The sequence below is a fragment of the Lethenteron reissneri genome, chromosome 58 (assembly GCF_015708825.2).
Source record: "Lethenteron reissneri isolate LAM-NWPU_2019-01 chromosome 58, ASM1570882v1, whole genome shotgun sequence".
In the NCBI taxonomy this organism is placed as follows: Eukaryota; Metazoa; Chordata; class Hyperoartia; order Petromyzontiformes; family Petromyzontidae; genus Lethenteron; species Lethenteron reissneri.
The window spans coordinates 3,056,078-3,082,141 of NC_083836.1; the positions used below are offsets into that span (position 1 = coordinate 3,056,078).

The 26,064-nt window shown below is 52.2% G+C and overlaps 1 protein-coding gene across 1 annotated transcript; it reads right to left on the reverse strand.

Moving 5' to 3' along the window:
• Positions 1-203: 203 nt before the first annotated feature.
• Positions 204-26,064, reverse strand: LOC133357442 (disks large homolog 2-like). The gene is made up of 3 exons (XM_061575392.1): positions 23,566-26,064; positions 1,775-2,008; positions 204-272 (listed from the first exon to the last, which is right to left on the reverse strand). Exons 1-3 carry the CDS (start codon positions 23,593-23,595, stop codon positions 204-206), a joined length of 333 nt encoding a protein of 110 aa, XP_061431376.1. The 5' UTR covers positions 23,596-26,064.

Here is a 26,064-nt window from a genome sequence, read left to right on the forward strand (position 1 = left end):
GGGAGTGGTGAGGGGGGTGAGTGGCCGACACAGGAACGAAGTGAATAGAAACACAAAGCCTGCACCTCTACAAAGTAACCGCACGTTTCACACATCCCCTCAGCCGCTCGGCCTACCTGCCGGGAGGGCGTGTTACACATCACCATCGGTTCAGCAGGAAATACAAGCGAATCCAAAAACCGGTTTTGACGTTCAGTGTCTCATCAGCAGTCGCAGCTGTGCGAACCGCTGCTGCTGAACTGCCGGATGTTTGCAGTCAAGGAGTCCCCTTTCTGTTAGACGCGGGTCACCTGGTGAGTGAGTGAGGTGTGCAAGCTCACCTCGAGCGGTGAGATGTGAGAGGGAGAAGCGTGGTGGGTGCCACGTGGTTAGTGACACGTGGTGAGACACACGTGGTGAGACACATGTGGTTAGTGACACGTGGTCGGTGACACGTGGTGAGTGACACGTGGTGGGTGACACGTGGTTGGTGACACGTGGTGGGTGACACGTGGTGGGTGACACGTGGTGAGTGACACGTGGTCAGTGACACGTGGTTAGTGACACGTGGTGTGTGTGTCACGTGGCGAGTGACACGTGACGACTACCGCGCTCACCTTGAGTGGCGAGATGTGTGAGTGCGACACGTGGTGTGTGTGACACGTGGTGAGTGACACGTGGTCAGTGACACCTGGTCAGTGACACGTGGTGAGCGAGTGACACGTGGTGAGCGACACGTGGTGTGTGTGACACGTGGTGAGTGACACGTGGTTAGAGACACGTGGTCAGTGACACGTGGTCAGTGACACGTGGCGAGCGAGTGACACGTGGCGACTACCGCGCTCACCTTGAGTGGAGAGATGTGTGAGTGTGACACGTGGTGAGTGACACGTGGTTATAGACACGTGGTCAGTGACACGTGGTTAGTGACACGTGGTGAGCGACACGTGGTGTGTGCGACACGTGGTGAGTGACACGTGGTTATAGACACCTGGTCAGTGACACGTGGTCAGTGACACGTGGCGAGTGACACGTGACGACTACCGCGCTCACCTTGAGTGGAGAGATGTGTGAGTGCGACACGTGGTGAGTGACACGTGGTGAGTGACACGTGGTTAGAGACACCTGGTCAGTGACACGTGGTGAGTGACACGTGGTGAGCGACACGTGGTGTGTGTGACACGTGGTGAGTGACACGTGGTTAGAGACACCTGGTCAGTGACACGTGGTCAGTGACACGTGGCGAGTGACACGTGACGACTACCGCGCTCACCTTGAGTGGAGAGATGTGTGAGTGCGACACGTGGTGAGTGACACGTGGTTATAGACACCTGGTCAGTGACACGTGGTCAGTGACACGTGGCGAGTGACACGTGACGACTACCGCGCTCACCTTGAGTGGAGAGATGTGTGAGTGCGACACGTGGTGAGTGACACGTGGTTAGAGACACGTGGTCAGTGACACGTGGTCAGTGACACGTGGCGAGTGACACGTGACGACTACCGCGCTCACCTTGAGTGGAGAGATGTGTGAGTGCGACACGTGGTGAGTGACACGTGGTGTGTGACACGTGGTCAGTGACACCTGGTCAGTGACACGTGGTCAGTGACACGTGGTCAGTGACACGTGGCGAGTGACACGTGGCGACTACCGCGCTCACCTTGAGTGGAGAGATGTGTGAGTGCGACACGTGGTGAGTGACACGTGGTGTGTGACACGTGGTCAGTGACACGTGGTGAGTGACACGTGGTCAGTGACACGTGGCGAGTGACACGTGACGACTACCGCGCTCACCTTGAGTGGAGAGATGTGTGAGTGCGACACGTATCCGTGGACGCTCTCCAGCTGCGACAGCTTCTTCTCCGACACGTGGACGAGCTCTGGGGCAACCGACATGGCCGACATTGCCGTGGCCCCACTGCCGACACCACCGCCGCCTCCACCGTCGCCATCGTCACCATCGTCGCTTGGCGCTCGCACGGGACTCTGCTCCGGAGGGGAGCCATCGTCATCCTGGTAGCGGTATTTCTGCGGAGGCAAAAGGTACAAAGGTCCCTTGAACAGAGTTCCACAATGACACGGCGGATTTCTTCGGGGTTAGATCACGTGACGATATACATGCTGCGTCGGGGAAACCCGCTACCACCCGACGCAGGCAAGCAGTAAGAGTTGTCGCGTAGATGAAACGTGACTGATTCGTTACTAGCACAGCACTAACCGGCGTGTTGGAGAGTAAAGCCACAACTTTTCGATTTAAAGCTTTTGTGACTGCAGGGATATATAATTATATATTTTTATATTTACTTATTATTTTTATGTTTTATTTTTATTATTTTTTTTTATTATTTTATTACTTCCCTTCTACGTGACTTTACCGAAAGAACCAAGAAGATAAACCCACAACATTTACAATTCGAGTCCGACGTTTCGCCAGTAATTACAACCAGCATCATCAGGCGACAGCCAGAGTTGGGGAGAAATCCTCCTGTTGTCTCGGTCTCATATCCCTTTTCACTGCTGCTGTGCGATCCCACATGAATCATTTTCAAGGGGATTTCTTATCATTGCGATGTGGGGTTTTTTGCCCGATAGCAGTTACACTGTTTGCGTGGGTTTAGCTTTGGGAGGGGAGGATCCGGAGAGAGAACTTACAAACTCCACGTCAACATAACGTGGCATGGGTTGTGTGTTGCAGAGCGAATTCCACGACATTTACAATCTGAGTCTGACGTTTCACAAGGTCTTACAACCGTCATTACCAGGCGGCAGCCGGGTTTAACAGCACATTTATGTTTACGCGATCTAACCCTACAAACTGTAGTTATGGATGATGGTGTTCGCGAAAGCCTACGTGTTCAACTTGAGCAGAGCCTTTGGAGGCAAGTGCTGTCAGTGAGTTGAAACTAAACTACACACGATTCATGTATTTATTTGACCTGGTAAGGCACACGCTGAAATCTGTAGCTCTTTAATTTTTTTTCAGACGTGACCTGGTCAATCACAAATGATAGCAGCTCCACAAAGTGAACTCATCGTCATCATCGTCGTCATCATCGTTGTCATCAGCATCATCGTCATCATCATCGTCGTCATCATCATCATCGCCGTCATCATCGTCGTCATCATCATCATCGTCGTCATCATCGTCGTCATCGTCGTCATCATCGTCATCGTCGTCATCGTCGTCATCATCGCCGTCATCATCGTCGTCATCATCGTCGTCATCATCGTCATCATCATCATCATCATCGTCGTCATCATCGTCGTCATCATCGTCATCATCATCATCGTCGTCGTCATCATCGTCGTCGTCATCATCATCATCGTCGTCATCGTCATCATCGTCATCATCATCGTCATTATCGTCGTCATCGTCATCATCATCATCGTCATCATCGTCGTCGTCATCGTCATCATCGTGGTCATCGTCGTCATCATCGTCATCATCTTCGTCATCATCATCGTCGTCATCGTCATCATCGTCGTCATCGTCGTCATCATTGTCATCATCTTCGTCATCATCATCGTCATCATCATCATCATTGTCATTATCGTCGTCATCATCATTATCGTCGTCATCATTGTCATCATCGTCGTCATCGTCGTCATCATCTTCGTCATCATCATCATTATCATCGTCGTTATCGTCATCATCATCGTCGTCATCGTCGTCATCGTCGTCATCATCATCATCATTATCGTCGTTATCATCGTCATCGTTGTCATCATCATGGAAATTTACAGCAGCAGTCAAACACTCTGAACGCGTGGTGATGTTGATTCTAAATGTGGAGCAGGAAATTAAACCCGGAGGACCCCGGAGAAAAATCCACGGGAGCACCACAGGGAGAGAGAGAGAGACACACACCGCAAACTCCAAATATACAGCAGCAGGCATTGTCGGGGTTCGGGATCGAAAATACGACCTCCTGTATACCAAGTGAGGTAGTTAACATATCCTAGCCACCGTGGTGATGATGAAAGAGAGACACGCAAACTCCAAATATACAACAGGCATTGTCAGGGCTTGGGATCGAACCCACGACTCCCTGTATACCAGGCGAGGTAGTTAACATCTCCTAGCCACCGTGATGATGATGAAAGAGAGACACGCAGACTCCAAATATACAACAGGCATCATCAGGGTCGGGATTGAACCCACGAATTCCTGTAGACCAGGCGAGGTAGTTAACATCTCCTAGCCATCGTGGTGATGATGAAAGAGAGACACGCAAACTCCAAATATACAGCAGCAGGCATTGTCAGTGTTCGAGATCGAACCCACGACTCCCTGTATACCAGGCGAGGTAGTTAACATCTCCTAGCCACCGTGATGATGATGAAAGAGAGACACGCAGACTCCAAATATACAACAGGCATCATCAGGGTCGGGATTGAACCAACGACTTCCTGTAAACCAGGCGAGGTAGTTAACATCTCCTAGCCACCGTGATGATGATGAAAGAGAGACACGCAGACTCCAAATATACAACAGGTATCATCAGGGTCGGGATTGAACCCACGACTTCCTGTAGACCAGGCGAGGTAGTTAACATCTCCTAGCCATCGTGGTGATGATGAAAGAGAGACACGCAGACTCCAAATATACAACAGGCATTGTCAGGGCTCGGGATTGAACCCACGACTTTCTGTATACCAGTCGAGGTAGGTAACATCTCCTAGCCATCGTGGTGATGATTAAAGAAAGACACGCAGACTCCAAATATACAACAGGCATCGTCAGGGCTCGGGATTGAACCCACAACTTCCTGTATACCAGGCGAGGTAGTTAACATCTCATAGCAATTGTGGTAATGATGAAAGAGAGACACGCAGACTCCAAATATACAACAGGCATCGTCAGGGCTCGGGATTGAACCCACGACCTCCTGTATACCAGGCGATGTAGTTAACATCTCCTAGCCACCGTGATGATGATGAAAGAAAGACACGCAAACTCCAAATATGCAACAGGCATCGTCATGGTTCGGGATCGAACACACGACTTCCTGTATATCGGATTCCTCCGGTATGAATACATATTCTGATTCTGACATGCAACTGGGAGGGGGGCGCTCTGGGAACGCGTCTCCTAACGGGCGCGGTCGGATAAAACCCGGAACGTCAGACAACGGGGAACCCCAGCGTTCGAGCGCCACCAGCCGCCCACACCCCGATGGCGAGGGTGGGGGCCCTTCCATGCACCGCCCCCCTCCACAAAACAATAAATCAATATAGATATTTATAGAAACATTCTGCACATGTTTGATCAATCTGGCAACAAAACTGATACCTTTTTTTACAAGGAGTCATGTTTGCACAGACCACAATACCTGCAGTCATAGTGCAAATAAAAAACATAACTCTGATAATGTGTGCACTGTCCTTCCTTAAGGAAAGCTGTCTCGGGTGTGGACCAATCAACTTCAAGGATAGTGCATACATTATCAGAGTTGTGCTTTTTGTTTGCATTATGACTGCAGGTATTGTGGTCTGTGCAAACATGATTCCTTGTAAAAAAAAAGGTGTCAGTTTTGTTGCCAGATAGAAAGGTAAAAACACAATTATCATATTTTTTTACTGGCAAATGAGGTTCTAATAATGTTTGATCAAGTTGAGGGATATTGCGGGGATATCTCAGCAGTGATTCGAGGATGTGGTTTTTGGACGATGGTAGTTCCACTGTGGGTGTGGGTTTAGCTATGGGAGGAGCAAAGTGGAGGACCGGGGGGGGGGGCGGGGGGGGGGGAGAAAACCTACAAATTGGACACACACTCACACTGTACAACAGGGGGAGATCATACAAACTCCACTCACTCACACTCATCCACACACTCTCACTCAAATACTCACTCACTCTGCAGAACAGGGGGAGATCATACAAACTCCACTCACTCACTCACACTCACCCACACACTCTCACTCGAACACTCACACTCACTCTGCAGAACAGGGGGGGATCATACAAACTCCACTCACTCACACTCACCCACACACCCTCACTCGAACACTCACACTCACTCTGCAGAACAGGGGGAGAACATACAAACTCCACTCACTCACACTCATCCACACACTTTCACTCGAACACTCACACTCACACTGTACAACAGGCGGAGATCATACAAACTCCACTCACTCACACTCATCCACACACTCTCACTCGAACACTCACACTCACTCTGCAGAACAGGGGGAGATCATACAAACTCCACTCACTCACACTCATCCACACACTCTCACTCAAACACTCACACTCACTCTGCAGAACAGGGGGAGATCATACAAACTCCACTCACTCACACTCATCCACACACTCTCACTCGAACACTCACACTCACTCTGCAGAACAGGGGGGGATCATACAAACTCCACTCACTCACTCACACTCATCCACACACTCTCACTCGAACACTCACACTCACTCTGCAGAACAGGGGGAGATCCTACAAACTCCACTCACTCACTCACACTCACCCACACACCCTCACTCGAACACTCACACTCACTCTGCAGAACAGGGGGGGATCATACAAACTCCACTCACTCACTCACACTCATCCACACACTTTCACTCGAACACTCACACTCACACTGTACAACAGGCGGAGATCATACAAACTCCACTCACTCACATTCATCCACACACTCTCACTCGAACACTCACACTCACTCTGCAGAACAGGGGGAGATCATACCAACTCCACTCACTCACTCACACTCATCCACACACTCTCACTCAAACACTCACATTCACTCTGCAGAACAGGGGGAGATCATTCAAACTCCACTCATTCACTCTGCAGAACAGGGGGAGATCATTCAAACTCCACTCATTCACTCTGCAGAACAGGGGGAGTTCATGCAAACTCCACTCACTCACTCTGCAGAACAGGGGGCGATCATTTAAACTCCACACACTCACACTCATCCATACACTCTCACTCGAACACTCACACTCATTCTGCAGAACAGGGGGAGATCATTCAAACTCCACTCACTCACTCACACTCACCCACACACTCTCACTCAAACACTCACTCACTCTGCAGAACAGGGGGCGAACATACAAACTCCACTCACTCACTCACTCACACTCTCCCACACACTCTCACTCAAACACTCACTCACTCTGCAGAACAGGGGGAGATCATACAAACTCCACTCACTCACACTCATCTACACACTCTCACTCGAACACTCACACTCACTCTGCAGAACAGGGGGCGATCATTCAAACTCCACTCGCTCACTCACACTCATCAACACACTCTCACTCGAACACTCACACTCACACTGTACAACAGGAGGAGATCATGCAAACTCCACTCACTCACTCACTCACACTCATCCACACACTCTCACTCAAACACTCACATTCACTCTGCAGAACGGGGGAGATCATTCAAACCCCACTCACTCACTCTGCAGAACAGGGGGCGATCATACAAACTCCACTCACTCACACTCACACCCACACACTCTCACTTAAACACTCACTCTGCAGAACAGGGGGCGAACATACAAACTCCACTCACTCACACTCAGCCACACATTGTCACTCAAACACTCTCACCTATTCTGCAGAACAAGGTGAGACGGTACAAACTCCACTCACTCACACTAAATCACGCACTCCCAAAACACTCTCAATCAAACACTCTCAATCAAACACTCTCAATCAAACACTCTCAGTCAAACACTCTCGCTCACTCGGCAGAGCAGGGGGAGACAGACCCTACAATCTCCACACGGATAGACGCCAGAGTCGGGATTCCAACCCATGCTTCTCTCTCTCTCCGGCTCTGAGGCGCAATTTGTCACTGCTCAGCCAACTCCCTGCCCGCCCCAGCCAATGTCCAACGATGAAATCCTCAAACTTGATTTGAAGCTTCCGTGACTTCAGGAATTACTCCACCCTCGTCATCTTGTGACGCCGTTCACAACGTGGATGACGCCGTTGCGGGACAGACATCGACTCGTGACTCGGAGATCTTCGGAGATCATCGGAGATCTTCGGCGTCCGCATAATTGGCAAAGAACAGGACCGAGCAGCGGGACTAGTAGTAGTAGCAGCGCCAGTAGCAACAATAGCAGCAGTCGTAGTAGCAGTAGTAGCAGCAGTAGTAGTAGCAGTAGTAGCAGCGCTAGTAGCAACAGTAGCAGCAGTAGTAGTAGTAGCGCCATTAGCAACAATAGCAGCAGTAGCAGTAGTAGCAGTGCTAGTAGCAACAACAGTAGCAGCAGTAGTAGCAGTGTTAGCAGCAACAATAGCAGCAGTCGTAGTAGTAGCAGTGCTAGTATCAGCAGTAGCAGCAGTAGTAGTAGCAGTAGTAGCAGCGCCATTAGCAACAATAGCAGTAGCAGTAGTAGCAGTGCTAGTAGCAACAGTAGCAGCAGTCGTAGTAGTAGCGCCATTAGCAACAATATCAGCAGCAGTAGTTGTAGCAGTAGTAGCAGTGCCAGTAGCAACAATAGCAGCAGTAGCAGTAGTAGCAGTGCTAGTAGCAACAGTAGCAGCAGTAGTAGTAGCAGTAGTAGCAGTGCTAGTAGCAACAGTAGCAGCAGGAGCAGCGCCATTAGCAACAATAGCAGCAGTAGCAGGGCTAGTATCAGCAGTAGCAGCAGCAGCAGTAACAGCAGCAGCAGTAGCAGCAGCAGTAACAACAGCAGTAACAGCAGCAGTAGCAGCAGCAGTAACAGTACCAACAGCAGTAACAGCAGCAGCAGTAACAGCAGCAGCAGTAACAGCAGCAGCAGCAGTAACATCAGCAACAGTAACAGCAGCAGCAGTAGCAGCAGCAGCAGTAACAGCAGCAGCAGTAGCAGCAGCAGCAGCAGTAACAGCAGCAGCATTAGCAGTACCAGGGCCACGCGGCAAGGGGCGGTGGTGTCCCTCCCGAGTGACATCTGCACCGCGCTAGGCCTCGCGGCCGCTAGCGAGTTTGCGCCAAGCTGCCACCCGTTAATGTGGAGAGCGGAGAGGGGAGAGGAGAGAGGAGGGAGCGGTGGAGGCGTTGGGGGGGGGGGGGTGAAAAGCGGCGCGTACCGTGAGGGCGCCGCGTGGAGTGGCACGGATGCCGCTGACTCGGCACAGCCCCGCGGTCACAGACGCCTGGATACTCATCCTGCTCTCACCCTCCCTCGCTCGCTCGCTCGCTCTGCCCTCTCTCCCTCCCTCGCTCTCCTGCGATATCCCGGTCTCCCTCCCCCCCCCCCCCCCAATCTCTGCATTGATCTATTCAGCCCCCTCTGTCCATCTATTCACTACACCCCCCACCTCCCACTCGGCTAACTCCCTCCTCCCCGCGCTCAGCAAGAACACGCCTTCTCGCTGAGATGACCGCTACCCAGGCAATTCAGCACCCCCTAGGGATGGACAGCGACCCTTACAAGTGACCCAGTGGTTCCTAGGCGTTTCAGCACCCCTAGATGTGGACAGCGACCCTGACATTGATCAGTGGTTCCCAGGCAAATCAGCACCCCTAGGGATGGACAGCGACCCTAACAGTGACCCAGTGGTTCTCACGTGATTCAGCACCCCTAGCGATGGACAGCGACCTTACAGTGACCAGTGGTTCCCAGGGAATTCAGCACCCCTAGCGATGGACAGCGACCCTGACAGTGACCAGTGGTTCCCAGACGATTCAGCACCCCCTAGCGATGGACAGCGACCCTGACAGTGACCAGTGGTTCCAAGGCAATTCAGCACCCCCTAGCGATGGACAGCGACCCTGACAGTGACCAGTGGTTCCCAGGTGATTCAGCACCCCTAGCGATGGACAGCGACTCTTACAGTGATCAGTGGTTCCCAGGCAATTCAGCACCACCTAGCCCTGGACAGCGACCCTGACAGTGACCAGTGGTTCCTAGGCGTTTCAGCACCACCTAGCGATGGACAGCGACCCTTACAGTAACCCAGTGGTTCCCACGTCATTCAGCACCCATAGCGATGGACAGCGACTCTTACAGTGACCAGTGGTTCCCAGGAAATTCAGCACCCCCTAGCTATGGACAGCGACTCTCATAGTGGACCCAGTGGTTCCCACGTGACTCAGCACCCCTAGCGATGGACAGCGATCCTTACAGTGACCAGTGGTTCCTAGGCAATTCAGCACCCCTAACGCTGGACAGCGACCCTTACAGTGGTCCCTAGGCTATTCAGCACCCCTAGCGATGGACAGCGACTCTCATAGTGGACCCAGTGGTTCCCACGTGACTCAGCAGCCCGTCGCGTGGCTGATGGGACTGCGGCCAGCAGAGGGCGGTGTTGCCAACGCAGATGTCTCGTCTAACACAGGGCCAGAACGCGACAAATGTTAGTTTGTGCGGTACCTCGGGGGTGGCCGATGCTACCAATATATTTCCGGAAGCAATTCTTCGCTAAATCACAAATATGTTTGATAGCAAGCCGCTTGCCGTAGCTTTAATGCCAAAATAAAACACAAATGCCGTTACATTATTACCTTCAGTTACACACGCACCGCACGTGTTCACTAGTCTATAACAACATTAATGGTGCTGATTGTCGCTGGCCGCTTGAAGTTTTGGGCGTTTGGGCCCTGTGGTTATAAAATGTGTAATGCCCCCCCCCCCCCCCGCTCCCCCACACACAATACACATACCCAAACGAGCGTGCACACGTACACACGTGTACATGCACACACACCACACACACGTGTACATGCACACACACACGTGTACATAACAAACGCCTTTCGAAACTAAGTGGCGGTGGCGTCAACACGACGCCTGTGCCAGGCTGGGTGCACATTGAGGCCACGTGAAGCGTCGAAGGCTCGCTGGTAGGAGGTCACGGGGACAGACCCAGGTGCCACGGGTTGACTGACTGAGACGGCTGGCAGATGCACCAATTGTGCCCCCTGCTGTGCCAACTCTCTGCGTTGTAGCCGCCCGGCGCTCCGCCATCCGTTGTTGTTGGAGGGCGACTGCCTCCAACTGCCCAGTAGCAGCGTTCTTCACGAGCCTCCTCCACAGAGGCCGATCTTGACAACGCTGGTACCAGTCATCGGCAAGTCCACTCAGCTCCACATCATCCCGTACCGCATCACTCCATCTCTTCTCCAGCATATGACGCGCCCGTTTAGTTCCCTCTATGCGCCAAAACAGAATTTGCTTGGGCATGCGTTGGCTGGGCATGCGGGCTACATGTCGCTTATTGTGAAATTTCGGTCACAGTTCCTATGATCACTGTTACATTTTCTTGGTTCTTTCGGTAAAGTCACGTAGAATGGAAATAATAAAATAATAAAATAAAACATCATAAAATAATTCTCACGACGTTTCGGCCACAACGCAAGCATCCGTCCTCAGGTGAAGACCAGGTCCAAGCATTGTGCTGTTTCATTCAGACGCTGTCTCCCCGACAGACCTGGTCTTCACCTGAGGACGGCTGCTTGCGTTGTGGCCGAAACGTCGTGAGAATTATTTTATTATGTTTTATTTTATTATTTTATTATTTCCATTCTACGTGACTTTACCGAAAGAACCAAGAAGATGAATCCCTGCAGTCACGAAAGCTTTAAATCACTGTTACATTGCTTATGGCTTTATTTTGGTGATTTTGAAAACTTTTTGGTTTGGCCATGTTTGTTTGCTGTAGTACGGAGTTAGAATGATGGCTTTAATCTAAGTTGTCTTGTGGTTGTTGTTGTTGTTTGACTTGTATCCCACTGGGATTTTTGCACATCCTTAGTGTACGGTGCTTTTTTTCTGGAAGACTTTTCAGTTTTTTCCTGGATTTTTCTGTTTGCGCATAGTCACTTTAAGATGTTTTCTTGTTCATGTTCAAGTTTTTTGTTTGTTGCGGTTGCACCCTATTCAAGAGCCGAATGGCTCACAGGGCTATACCAAATAAATGAAACTGAAAAACTGAAACTGAATGACCCAGCCAGCGGAGGAGCTCACTGATGGGAATGTGTCCAGGTATTCTAAGGATTTGTGAGCTGCTCACACAATCCAGCCAGGTTAAACACAGGATGCATCGTAGGCATGCCAGCATGAATGTTTCTAACCGGCCCAGATGTTCCATTAGAGGGGTCCACATTTCACAAGCATTGGCACACGCACACACACACGTGAACACACGAAGATCAAAGTTCCCCCGTATAGCCTGTAACAGACTGTTGGGGCAATTGGTGTTAGCGAGCACCTATGAAAGCCGGAACGATACACGAGGGAGTGGATAGACAGCACCACGCCTGACCGCCTTTGTCTCCCTAATGGCGATGTTTACACACGGAACCAGGTACTAATTTTAGGCTGAGTTGACCTAGGGGAGGCCCATAACGGTTGAGATAATTGCCACTGATGTTGGCCGTGAGCGGGAATCGAACTTGGGTCGCCAGGTTCGTAGCGCAGCGCGCTAACCGCTACACTACCGCACACACACAGGCACGCACACGCACACAGTACACACACACACAGTACACACACACACAGTACACACACACACAGTACACACATACACACAGTACACACACACACAGTACACACACACACAGTACACACACACACAGTACACACACACACAGTACACACACACACAGTACACACACACACAGTACACACACACACACAGTACACACACACACAGTACACACACACAGTACACACACACACACAGTACACACACACACAGTACACACACACACAGTACACACACACATACACACACACACGCTCGCTACGCATTCCTCCACCTCCACACCCTGCAGTGTCACCACGGCGATGAGTCAGCGCCACGGCGTTACCACGGCAACAGAGAGAGAGAGAGGAGGAAGACGAGGTAGGGATAGAGGGAGGAATCGATCCCCGCTGATTCTGTCACCGTCAGCAGGAGTTACCGGCACGTTTGTACAGTATGTATGTTGAACTTCTTTCGCACCGTACGTAGCCAACCGCGCTAATCGGAGGTGAGGCGGGAAGGACAACAACACTATGGGTCTCTGTGTGAGTTTATGGGTCTATGTGTGAGTCTGTGGGTCTCTGTGTGAGTCTGTGGGTGTCTGTGTGAGTCTGTGGGTCTCTGTGTGAGTCTGTGGGTCTCTGTGTGAGTCTGTGGGTCTCTGTGTGAGTTTATGGGTCTCTGTGTGAGTCTGTGGGTCTCTGTGAGTCTGTTGGTCTCTGTGTGAGTTTATGGGTCTCTGTGTGAATATGTGGGTCTCTGTGTGAGTCTGTGCGTCTCTGTGTGATTTTGTGGGTCTCTGTGTGAGTCTATGGGTCTCTGTGTGAGTTTGTGGGTCTCTGTGTGAGTCTATGGGTCTCTGCGTGAGTCTGTGGGTCTTTGTGTGAGTCTGTGGGTCTCTGTGAGTCTGTTGGTCTCTGTGTGAGTTTATGGGTCTCTATGTGAATATGTGGGTCTCTGTGTGAGTCTGTGGGTCTCTGTGTGAGTCTATGGGTCTTTGTGTGAGTTTATGGGTCTCTCTGTGAGTATGTGGGTCTCTTTGAGAGTCTGTGGGTCTCTGTGTGATTCTGTGGGTCTCTGTGTGAGTCTATGGGTCTCTGTGCGAGTCTATGGGTCTCTGTGTGAGTCTATGGGTCTCTGTGTGAGTTTATGGGTCTCTATGTGAATATGTGGGTCTCTGCGTGAGTCTGTGGGTCTCTGTGTGAGTCTGTGGGTCTCTGTGAGTCTGTTGGTCTCTGTGTGAGTTTATGGGTCTCTTATGTGAATATGTGGGTCTCTGTGTGAGTCTGTGGGTCTCTGTGAGAGTCTGTGGGTCTATGTGTGCGTCTATGGGTCTCTGTGTGAGTCTATGGGTCTCTGTGTGAGTCTATGGATCTCTGTGTGAGTCGATGGGTCTCTGTGTGATTCTGTGGGTCTCTGTGAGAGTCTATGGGTCTCTGTGCGAGTCTATGGGTCTCTGTGTGAGTCTATGAGTCTCTGTGTGAGTCTATGCGTGTCTGTGCGAGTCAATGTATCTATGTTGAACTTCTTTCGTACCGTACGTAGTCGACCGCGCTAATCAGAGGTGCAGGCACGCGCGAAATCGGTCCGGGAGCCGTGATTGATCCACTGCTGGATGAAGCCCACCCCTCCCCCCACCCTCCCATGTCTCCGTCTCCCTGGTGGTGGGGGACGTCCCCCCCCTCCCCCGCGTCCCCTCCTTCGACTGCCGCTCCGTGCTGAGTCTCGACCATCGGCCACCGCCGTCCCCCTCTGGGCGTGACGCCTCCTGCCCAAGCCCCACCACTCACTCCGCTTCGCAGTCTGCACGATGCCTCCTCCTCCTCTACCCCCCAGCGTGTGTGATCATCACCACCATGGTCTATCTACTGCTGGATGGAGATCAACGTGATAGTGATGGTGGTGAAGTAGACTCTTAGGTTTTTTCGGAAAAGTCACGTAGGTAAAAAATACTATTAAAAGTTAATAAAAGTAATAATGGAAATAAAATAAAATAATAAATCACGACGTTTCGGAGGCAACACAAGTATCCGTCATCAGGTGGGACCGTCACAGCCAGATTTACTGTATCAAGTGAATGTCGTGATTTTTTAAATTTTATTTCTATTTTTACTTTTAGTAATTTTTCATTAATTTTTTACCTACGTGACTTTACCGAAAAAACCTAAGAACATGAATCCTTGCAGTCACGAAAGCTTCAAATCTAGAATGAATGGTGGTGACGCCTCTACCCCCAGCGTGTGTCCTGTAATACACGTGCTTCTCTCAGTCTAATTCCCAGGATGCATCCCTCCGCGCCTAACCAACCTCTAGGTCGGCTCAGCCATAAATAAGCACCAGCACTGCTGCTCGCCCTACGACCCCCTTATTAGGTGCGCCCGTGTCGCCCTTCAAAGGGGTTGCGGGGATGGAGAGGAGCGGTGGTGCAGCGGTTAGCGCGCTGCGCTACGAACCCGGCGACCCGCGTTCGATTCCCGCTCAAGAGGCCAACGCCAGTGACGATTCTCTGAATCGGTCCCGGGGCCTCCCCTAGGTCGACTCAGCCTCAAATGAGTAACTGGCGCGATGCGTAAACATTCGCCACTCGGGAGAAGGAAAGCTGGCCACCCATCCCATTCGCAGTGCCATCCTTCATAGATACACGCTGACAGCACTCGCCCCAACAGCCTGTGAGTGGGCTACACGGGGCAGCTTTGCCTGTACCTTTGCCTCATCCACACACGACAGCCCCCCACACACACACGGAGAGACCCATCGCTACGGATGGCCGTGGCGTTGCCTGGCAACGAGCATCGCGCTCCCAGTGGTTGCCGGGTACCGCTGGAGACGCCAATTCACAAACCCCGCGGCACGATCGTGGTGGTGTGGGGAGGGGGGTCACCGAATGGGGTGAGGGGTGGGTGAAAGGTCGGGGGGGGGAATTTAAGAGCGATTAAAATGAAATGAATGGGACCAAAAATGTCGCATTGAGCAGTTTAATTGTTTTTGTTATAGGTCGTGAAACCCTCCACCACCCGTGGCAGAAAAAGAAAGAAATGTGTCACGTGGTGTACAAGAGTTTGGTCAAGTGGCTCACTCAAACCAACTACCCACACGGTCACTCGTTCACCCACCCAGGCGCTTAAGCACGCACCCACTCACTCGCCTAACCTACCCACCCACCTACACACACATCCATTCACTCACTCGCACACGCACTCACTCACTCAACTACCTACCCACCCACCAACTCACACACCCACCCACTCACACACCCACCCACGCACTGACCCACCCATTCACTCACCCACAGACCCACCCACCCACTTACACACCCACCGATCCACACACCCACTCACACACCCACCCACACACGCACTCACCCACCCACACACCCAACCACTCACACACCCACACACCCACCCACCCACACACCCACCCACTCACCCACCCACTCACCCACCCACACACCCAACCACCCACACACCATACTCTCTGGCTCTTTTGGTAACGTCACGTAGATAGAAAAAAAAGCAATAAAAGAACACGACGTTTCGGTCGCAACACAAGCGTCCGTCATCAGGTGAGAAATAATAATCTGCTGTTGTGGCTTTATATAGGCACGGGGGGGGGAGGGGGTAGAGTCGTGGCTGCAAGAGTTCACGGGGGGAGGGGAACGGGGGGAGGGTTGTGTGGCGTGCAGGGACGGGTGGGGGCTGGAGAAATTAGCATGTTCAGGAGCTGCAAAGATCTTCTTGGTTTTTTCGGTAAAGTCACGTAGAAGGGAAGTAATAAAATAATAAAAATATAACATAATAAAATACAATTCTCACGACGTTTCGGCCACAACACAAGCAGCCGTCCTCGAAAGAACCAAGAAGATGATTCCCTGCAGTCACGAAAGCTTTAAATCGAAATTGAGCTTCAAGAGTTCACGAGGGTGGGTTGCGATGGAGAGCAATCGTCAAGAACAATCGTTGTTGCGACCACGACGCCATTCCTCGTTCCCAGGCCGCGGCCAGTTCGAATCTCCCCCCCGCCCCACGCCCGCCCCGTCTCACGGCCAACATCAGTCGCAAGCGATTATCTGAACCCAGTCGTGCGTGGGCCTCCCCTTGGTCGACTCGGCCTCAACACAAGAATCCATTCGAGAATTAGAACGATAATTGTTTTAACAACATTGCTTGACACCTTCAACGAGTTGTGTTCGTCTATTTCGGGGCTGGCTTACCCCTCCCCCCGTCTCATCACGTGCACACCACCGCAGGCAAAGGTCCCCCGTGTAGCCCGCGACACGGTGTGAGGCAAGTGCATCCAAAGGTTTTCTCTTTTGCGAGGAGTGGCCGATGATGGTGAGCCGGCACGCCTTCCCGGCCGTCTTTGTCTCCCCCCCCCCCCCCCCCCCCCCACAAACCGCACCAGGTACTCATTTAAGGCTGAGCTGACTCTGGGAGAGGACCAGAACTTGGACCGGTTAACATACTCGCCACTGATGTAGGCTGTGAACGGGGATTGCAGTGCAGCGATATTCACTACACCACCTCTCCCGACACACACACACACGCGCAAAGACAAAGACGCCCCGAATAGCCTTCAACACGGTGTTGGGGCAAGTGCTGTTAGCGAGCACCTATTAAGGCCGGCAGGGCACACAATGGGATGCGTGGCCAGCCACACGAATGAGCCGCCTTTGTCTCCCCAGTCGCGATGTTTGCCACATCACACCAGGTACTCATTGAAGGCCGAGTCGACCTAGGGCAGGCCCAGAACAGGTGCGGATAACCGCCGATGTTATTGGGTGGTGAACGGTTAATTGCAGCGCGTTAACCACTGCGCCACCGCTCCCTTCTTTACATCACTCACATTCAGCTGAGTCTGCGACCGATAAAATAGTTCCACATCCGGCACGCCGCATACCGTGTACACTTCGCTGCTATGGATGTGGCAACTAGCAGAGGACAGTGGGCGATGGAGGAGGCCGTGTGCTCGGTGGCAGATGACGGGGAGCTCTGCATGCTGATATGAGCTACCCGTCGGAGGCCGTCGGACTGCGAGAAGGGCTGCGTGCAGAACGAGAGAGTGAGCGAGAGAGTGAGCGAGAGAGTGAGCGAGAGAGTGAGCGAGCGAGAGTGTGACCGAGAGAGTGAGCGAGAGAGTGAGCGAGAGAGTGAGCGAGTGAGTGAGCGAGAGAGTGACCGAGAGAGTGAGCGAAGGAGTGAGCGAGAGAATGACCGAGAGATTGAGCGAGAGAGTGAGCGAGAGAGTGAGCGAGAGAGTGAGCGAGAGAGTGAGCGAGAGAGTGAGCGAGAGAGTGAGAGAGTGACCGAGAGAGTGAGCGAGATAGTGACCGAGAGAGTGAGCGAAGGAGTGAGCGAAAGAGTGACCGAGAGAGTGACCGAGAGAGTGAGCGAGAGAGTGAGCGAGCGAGAGAGTGAGCGAGAGAGTGAGCGAGAGAGTGAGCGAGAGAGTGACCGAGAGAGTGAGCGAGAGAGTGAGCGAGAGAGTGAGCGAGAGAGTGACCGAGAGAGTGAGCGAGAGAGTGACCGAGAGAATCAGTGAAGGAGTGAGCGAGAGAGTGACCGAGAGAATGAGCGAAGGAGTGAGCGAGAGAGTGAGCGAGAGAGTGAGCGAGAGAGTGAGCGAGAGAGTGAGCGAGAGAGTGAGCGAGAGAGTGACCGAGAGAGTGACCGAGAGAATGAGTGAAGGAGTGAGCGAGAGAGTGACCGAGAGAATGAGCGAAGGAGTGAGCGAGAGAGTGAGCGAGAGAGTGAGCGAGAGGTGGGAGTTTACATAAAGCAAAGTTTAAATTTGTTTTTTTACGAAATGATGAACGAAGCAAAGTGCCGACTACACCGAGCATCTTCTTGTTTCCACTGATCGTAAAAAAAGAGGGGAGAGAGCGAACAGTGGGAGAGACAGGAGAGAGGGGGGAAGAGAGGGAATAGACGGAGAGAGAGGGGAGAGATGAGAGTGGGGATAGGGGGCTTCTGCCCCCCCCCACCCGCCCAGTTTCGCGTTCCCAGTCCCTACCAACCCTTCCGCCCCCCCCCAAACCCCCATTCTTTGACTTAAATAGCTTCCTGGCATCTATCCCACTTTAGTGTAAAATTCCTTGCCGTGGTGTTCACACCTGATGACGATTGCTCGTTTTGCAATCGAAACGTCGTGATTTAATGTTATTGATTTTTTTTATCTCTTATTTCATTCATATTTATGATTTTCTTTACCGACGTGGCTTTACCGAAAGAGCCAGGAGTAGCGAAAGGGGTAGTGAGAGAGAGAGAGGGTGGACAGTGGGGATAGGGTGCGAGAGCGGAGAGAAGGGAGCGAGAGGAGAGGAGAGAGAGGAGTGTGAACGCATCCAAATGAGCTGATCAATACCATTCACTGCATTGTCAACACACACACACTCACGCAAAGACAAAGATCCTCCGTGTAGCCTTGGGCGGCTGTTGGGGCAAAAGCTATTCACACCCTCACTCGTGCTGTGAATGTGGAGCGTGAGTGAGCGAGTGCGTAAACTAGGCTCGCAATGCATCCTGGGTCTATCTCTCATAATCCCTTGCAGCACAAAGAGAGAGCGTCTCTCGAGCCAGAGACCCGCAGACTCACACAGAGACCCGTAGACTCACACAGAGACCCATAGACTCACACAGAGACCCGTAGACTCACACAGAGATCCATAGACTCACACAGAGACCCGTAGACTCACACAGAGATCCATAGACTCACACAGAGATCCATCGACTCACACAGAGACCCATAGACTCACACAGAGACCCATAGACTCACACAGAGACCCGTAGACTCACACAGAGACCCGTAGACTCACACAAAGACCCGTAGACTCACACAGAGACCCGTAGACTCACACAGAGATCCATAGACTCACACAGAGACCCATAGACTCACACAGAGATCCATAGACTCACACAGAGATCCATAGACTCACACAGAGACCCGTAGACTCACACAGAGACCCGTGGATTCACACAGAGACCCATAGACTCACACAGAGACCCGTAGACTCACACAGAGACCCGTAGACTCACACAAAGACCCGTAGACTCACACAGAGACCCATAGACTCACACAGAGACCTATAGACTCACGCAGAGACCCGTAGACTCACACAGAGACCCGTAGACTCGCATAGAGACCCATAGACTCACACAGAGACCCGTGGATTCACACAGAGACCCATAGACTCACACAGAGACCCGTGGATTCACACAAGAGACCCATAGACTCACACAGAGACCTACAGACTCACACAGAGACCCATAGACTCACATAGAGACCCATAGACTCACACAGAGACCTATAGACTCACGCAGAGACCCGTAGACTCACACAGAGACCCGTAGACTCGCATAGAGACCCATAGACTCACACAGAAACCCGTGGATTCACACAGAGACCCATAGACTCACACAGAGACCCATAGACTCACAGAGAGACCCATAGACTCACACAGAGACCCATAGACTCACACAGAGACCCGTAGACTCACACAGAGACCCATAGACTCACACAGAGACCCGTAGACTCACACAGAGACCTACAGACTCACACAGAGACCCATAGACTTACACAGAGACCCATAGACTCACACAGAGACCCGTAGACTCACACAGAGACCCGTAGACTCACACAGAGACCCATAGACTCACACAGAGACCCGTGGATTCACACAGAGACCCGTAGACTCACACAGAGACCTACAGACTCACACAGAGACCCATAGACTCACATAGAGATCCATAGACTCACACAGAGACCCATAGACTTACACAGAGACCCATAGACTCACACAGAGACTCGTAGACTCACACAGAGAACCATAGGTTCACACAGAGACCCATAGACTCACACAGAGACCCATATACTCACACAGAGACCCGTAGACTCCCACAGAGAACCGTAGACTCACACAGAGACCCGTAGACTCACACAGAGACCCATAGACTCACACAGATACCTGTAGACTCACACAGAGACCTACAGACTCACACAGAGATCTGCAGACTCACACAGAGACCCGTAGACTCACACAGAGACCCGTAGACTCACACAGAGACCCGTAGACTCACACAGAGACCCGTAGCCTCACACAGAGACCCGTAGACTCACGTAGAGACCCATTGACTCACGCAGAGATCCATAGACTCACACAGAGACCCATAGACTCACACAGAGACCCGTAGACTCACACAGAGACCGGTAGACTCACACAGAGACCCATAGACTCACACAGAGACCCGTAGACTCACACAAAGACCCTTAGACTCATACAGAGACCCATAGACTCACACAGAGACCCATAGACTCACATAGAGACCCGTAGATTCACACAGAGTCCCATAGACTCACACAGAGACCCATAGACTCACACAGAGACCCGTAGACTCCCACAGAGACCCAAAGACTCACAAAGAGACCCGTAGACTCACACAGAGACCCGTAGACTCACACAGAGATCCGTAGACTCACACAGAGACCCGTAGATTCACACAGAGACCCGTAGATTCACACAGAGACCCGTAGACTCCCCAGAGACCCGTAGACTAACACAGAGACCCGTAGACTCACACAGAGATCCGTAGACTCACACAGAGACCCGTAGATTCACACAGATATCCGTAGACTCACACAGAGACCCGTAGACTCGCACAGAGACCCGTAGACTCACACAGAGACCAATAGACTGACACAGAGACCCGTAGACTCACACAGAGACCCGTAGACTCACACAGAGACCCATAGACCCACACAGAGACCCATACACTCAGACAAAGACCCATAGACTCACACAGAGACCCGTAGATTCACACAGAGACCCACAGACTCACACAGCGACCTGTAGACTCACTCAGAGACCTGAAGACTCACACAGAGACGCGTAGACTCACACAGAGACCCATAGACTCACACCGTGACCCGTATCCACTCACAGAGACCCGAAGACTCACACATAGATCCGTAGACTCACACAAAGACCAGTAGACACTCACAGAGACCCGTCGATTTACACAGAGACCCGTAGACTCACACAGATACCCGTAGACTCAAATAAAGACCCATAGACTCACACAGAGACCCATAGACTCACACAGAGACCCATAGACACATGTAGAGACTCATAGACTCACACAGAGACCCGTAGACTCACACAGATACCCATAGACTCATGTAGATACCCATAGACTCGCACAGAGACCCATAGATTCACACAGAGACCTATAGACTCACACAGAGACCCATAGACTCACACAGAGACCCGTAGATTCACACAGAGACCTGTAGACTCACATAGAGATTCACAGACTAACACAGATAACCAAAGACTGCATTGAGACCTGTTGATTCGCACTGAGACCTGTAGACTCACACAGATACCCGTAGACTCACACAGAGATCTATAGACTCACACAGAGACCCGTAGATTCACACAGAGACCCGTAGACTCACACAGAGACCCGTAGACTCACACAAAGACCCGCAGAACCACACAGAGACCAGTAGACTCACACAGAGACCCATAGACTCACACATAAACCCGTAGACTAGCACAGAGACCCATAGACTCACACATTAACCTGTAGACTAGCACAGAGACCCATAGACTCACACATAAACCAGTAGACTTGCATAGAGATTCATAGACGAACACAGATACCCGTAGACTCGCATAAAGACCTGTAGATTCGCAAAGATACCCATAGACTCACACTAATATCTGTAGGCTCATATTGAGACCCGTAGATTAGCAAGAGACCCTTAGACTCACACAGAGACCGGTGGACTCACACAGAGACCTGTAGACTCACACAGAGACCCATAGACTCCACATAGACCCATAGACTCACACAGAGACCTGTAGATTCACACAGAGACCCATAGACTGACACAGCGACCCGTAGACTCACACAGAGACACATAGACTCACACAGAGACCCATAGTCCCACACAGAGACCCATAGACTTACACAGAGACCTATAGATTCACATAGAGACCCTTAGACTCATACAGAGACCCGTAGACTCACACAGAGACCCATAGACTCACACAGACACCCATAGACTCACACAGAGACCCATAGACTCACACAGAGACCCATAAACTCACACAGAGACCCATAGACTCACACAGAGACCCATAGACTCACGCAGAGACCCGTAGACTCACACAAAGATCTGTAGACTCACACAGAGACCCGCAGACCCAGACAGAGACCCATAGACTCACACAGAGGCCCGTACACACAATGGAACATGTGCTTGGTATTGGTAGTCGGATGGGTAAATGGGTTCACGTCTGGGTGAATGGGTGAGTGAGTGGGTAGTTGGGTGGGTGGATGAGTTCATGGCTGGGTGGATGGGTGAAAGAGTGGGTAGTTGGGTGGGTAGATGGGTTCACGGCTCAGCAGATGGGTGAATGAGTGGGTAGTTGGGTGGGTAGATGTGTTCAAGGCTGGGTGGATGGGTGAGTGAGTGGGTAGTTGAGTGGGTAGATGAGTTCATGGCTGGGTGGATGGGTGAATGAGTGGGTAGTTGGGTGGGTAGATGAGTTCATGGCTGGGTGAATGGGTGAGTGAGTGGGTAGTTGGGTTGGTAGATGTGTTCATGGCTGGGTGGATGGGTGAATGAGTGGGTAGTTGGGTGGGTAGATGTGTTCATGGCTCAATAGATGGGTGAATGAGTGGGTAGTTGAGTGGGTAAATGTGTTCATGGCTGGGTGGATGGGTGAGTGAGTGGGTAGTTGAGTGGGTAGATGGGTTCAAGGCTGGATAGATGGGTGAGTGAGTGGGTAGTTGAGTGGGTAGATGTGTTCATGGCTGAGTGGATGGGTGAATTAGTGGGTAGTTGGGTGGGTAGATGGGTTCAAGGCTGGGTGGATAGGTGACTGAGTGGGTAGTTGGGTGGGTAGATGGGTTCAAGGCCTGGGTGGATGGGTGACTGAGTGGGTAGTTGGGTGGGTAGATGGGTTCATGGCTGGGTGGATGGCTGAATGAGTGGATAGTTTGGTGGGTAGATGTGTTCATGGCTGGGTGGATGGACATGCGGGCGGGCTGGGTTGGTGGACAAGCGGACGACCCCAAAACCGGTTGTGCGAGCTACAAAACCCCCACCGACTCTCAACGGCGACCTCCAACACACCCCACCATCACCCACTCACCTTGGTGGTCACGATGCAGAGACAGTCCATGCTGGCCGCGGCACGTGCTCAACGAAACATCTGCTCCTCCCGGCAGCAGCAGCGGCAGCAGCAGCAGCAGCAGCAGCGTTCTATCTCCCGGAGCGGCAGGCCAGCCTCGTCCCCACCCGCAAGGCCAGCACGAGCGGCTCGTCAGTTGCTCAGGATCCCCACAACATCGCCACATGCCCAACCTCCCCGGAGGAGAGGGCCCCTATCCGCCGCCGTGCCACCTCCCGTCCCCCGTCACAGTTTAGCCGGGTGGGCAGGGCCGGGATGGGAGGGGGGGCGGTTTAGCAATGAGTTGTTCGTGAAAACAGTTCAGAGTTCCACAGGACGACGCCGGCGAGGAGGAAGAGGAGGTGTAGAGGCGTGTGGACTCCAAGGGATGTTGCGGGGAGCCAGAGTGAAGAAGCCCGTCGATGTTGGGTGGCGTTGGTGTAGGTCACAACATTGGTGTAGGTCACCCCGAGCTCGCTCTCCACCACCGGACACACGGGGTAAGGTCTCACCACACACAGAGACAAACCCCACTACACACATGAACTGACCCCAACACACACACAGGGTTAGACCCCAACACACACACAGGGTTAGCCACAACACACACACAGGGTTAGCCCCAACACGCACACGGGGTTAGACCCCAACACACACACAGGTTAGACCCCAACACACACAGTGTTAACCCAAACACACACACAGGTTAGACCCCAACACACACAGTGTTAACCCCAACACACACACATGTACAGACCCAAACACACACACACAGTGTTAGACCCCAACACAAACAGTGTTAGACCCAGCACACACACAGGGTTAGACCCCAACACACACACAGAGTTAGACCCCAACACAAACAGTGTTAGCCCCAACACACACACACACAGGGATAGAACCCAACACACACACAGGGATAGACCCAACACACACACAGGGATAGACCCAACACACACACAGGGATAGACCCCAACACACACACAGAGTTAGCCCCAACACACACACAGAGTTAGCCCCAACACACACACAGGGTTAGACCCCAACACACACACAAGGTTAGCCCCAACACACACACAGGGATAGACCCCAACACACACACAGTGTTAGACCCCACACACACACAAGGTTAGCCCCAACACACACACAGGGATAGACCCCAACACACACACAGAGATAGACCCAACACAGACAGGGAAGGCCTCACCATGCACAGGGCTGCCCCCAACACACACACAGAGTTAGTCCCAACACACACAAGGGTAGACCCCAACACACACACAGTGTTATCCCCAACACACACACAGGGATAGACCCCAACACACACAGAGTTAGCCCCAACACACACACAGGGATAGAACCCAACACACACAGGGAAGACCTCACCATGCACAGGGTCAGCCCCAACACACACACAAGGTTAGCCCCAAGACACACACAGGGATAGACCCCAACACACACACAGTGTTATCCCCAACACACACACAGGGATAGACCCCAACACACACAGAGTTAGCCCCAACACACACACAGGGATAGAACCCAACACACACAGGGAAGACCTCACCATGCACAGGGTCAGCCCCAACACACACACAAGGTTAGCCCCAAGACACACACAGGGATAGACCCCAACACACACACAGTGTTATCCCCAACACACACACAGGGATAGACCCCAACACACACAGAGTTAGCCCCAACACACACACAGGGATAGAACCCAACACACACAGGGAAGACCTCACCATGCACAGGGTCAGCTCCAACACACACACAAGGTTAGCCCCAAGACACACACAGGGATAGACCCCAACACACACAGGGAATGCCTCACCATGCACAGGGCTGGCCCCAACACACACACAGACTCTCCCCCCCCTCCGATTTCACATGGAGCTCACGGTAGACTGGCTGGCGAGGCCTGTTCCTTCAGCAGTGCCCATCCACTTTTGTCTCTCTCCCTCTCTCTGGATTCCAGTAGAGATGATTCCGCCTCCGCTGCTGCTCCTGATGATGATGATGACGTTTGCTGTGCTTTCTCTTCTCTTCCTCTTCTCCCCGAGGCTGTCCTTGCCACCGTCTCTGCCTTGTCTCTCTCTCTGATGAGGAGGAGTAGGTGGAGGCTTTGTTCGCGAGACGAGGCCTCGTGTTTTTTTTTTTTACAATTTTCTTCAGATCCACGGCGCGCAGACAACGGGAACGACTCCGCGGGGAGCGACTTCTCCCCTCGTCCTCGTGGAGGGACGCATTCCCCGCACCACGTCGCTCCGACTCACCTGACGGACCGCTCTCGGGTAGCGGACGTTACCCGATGATCCAACGCACACAGATAAAGATCCCCCGGATAGCCTCCTCCTCCTCCTCCTTCTGCTTCGCCTCCGCCGCCTGCCGCTGTCGCGTTGGTGAATCCGTTCAGCCGGATCTCGTCTCCCGCGGTCCCATCTCCTGCTCGCTGACACGTAGCGTCGTCATTGTTCG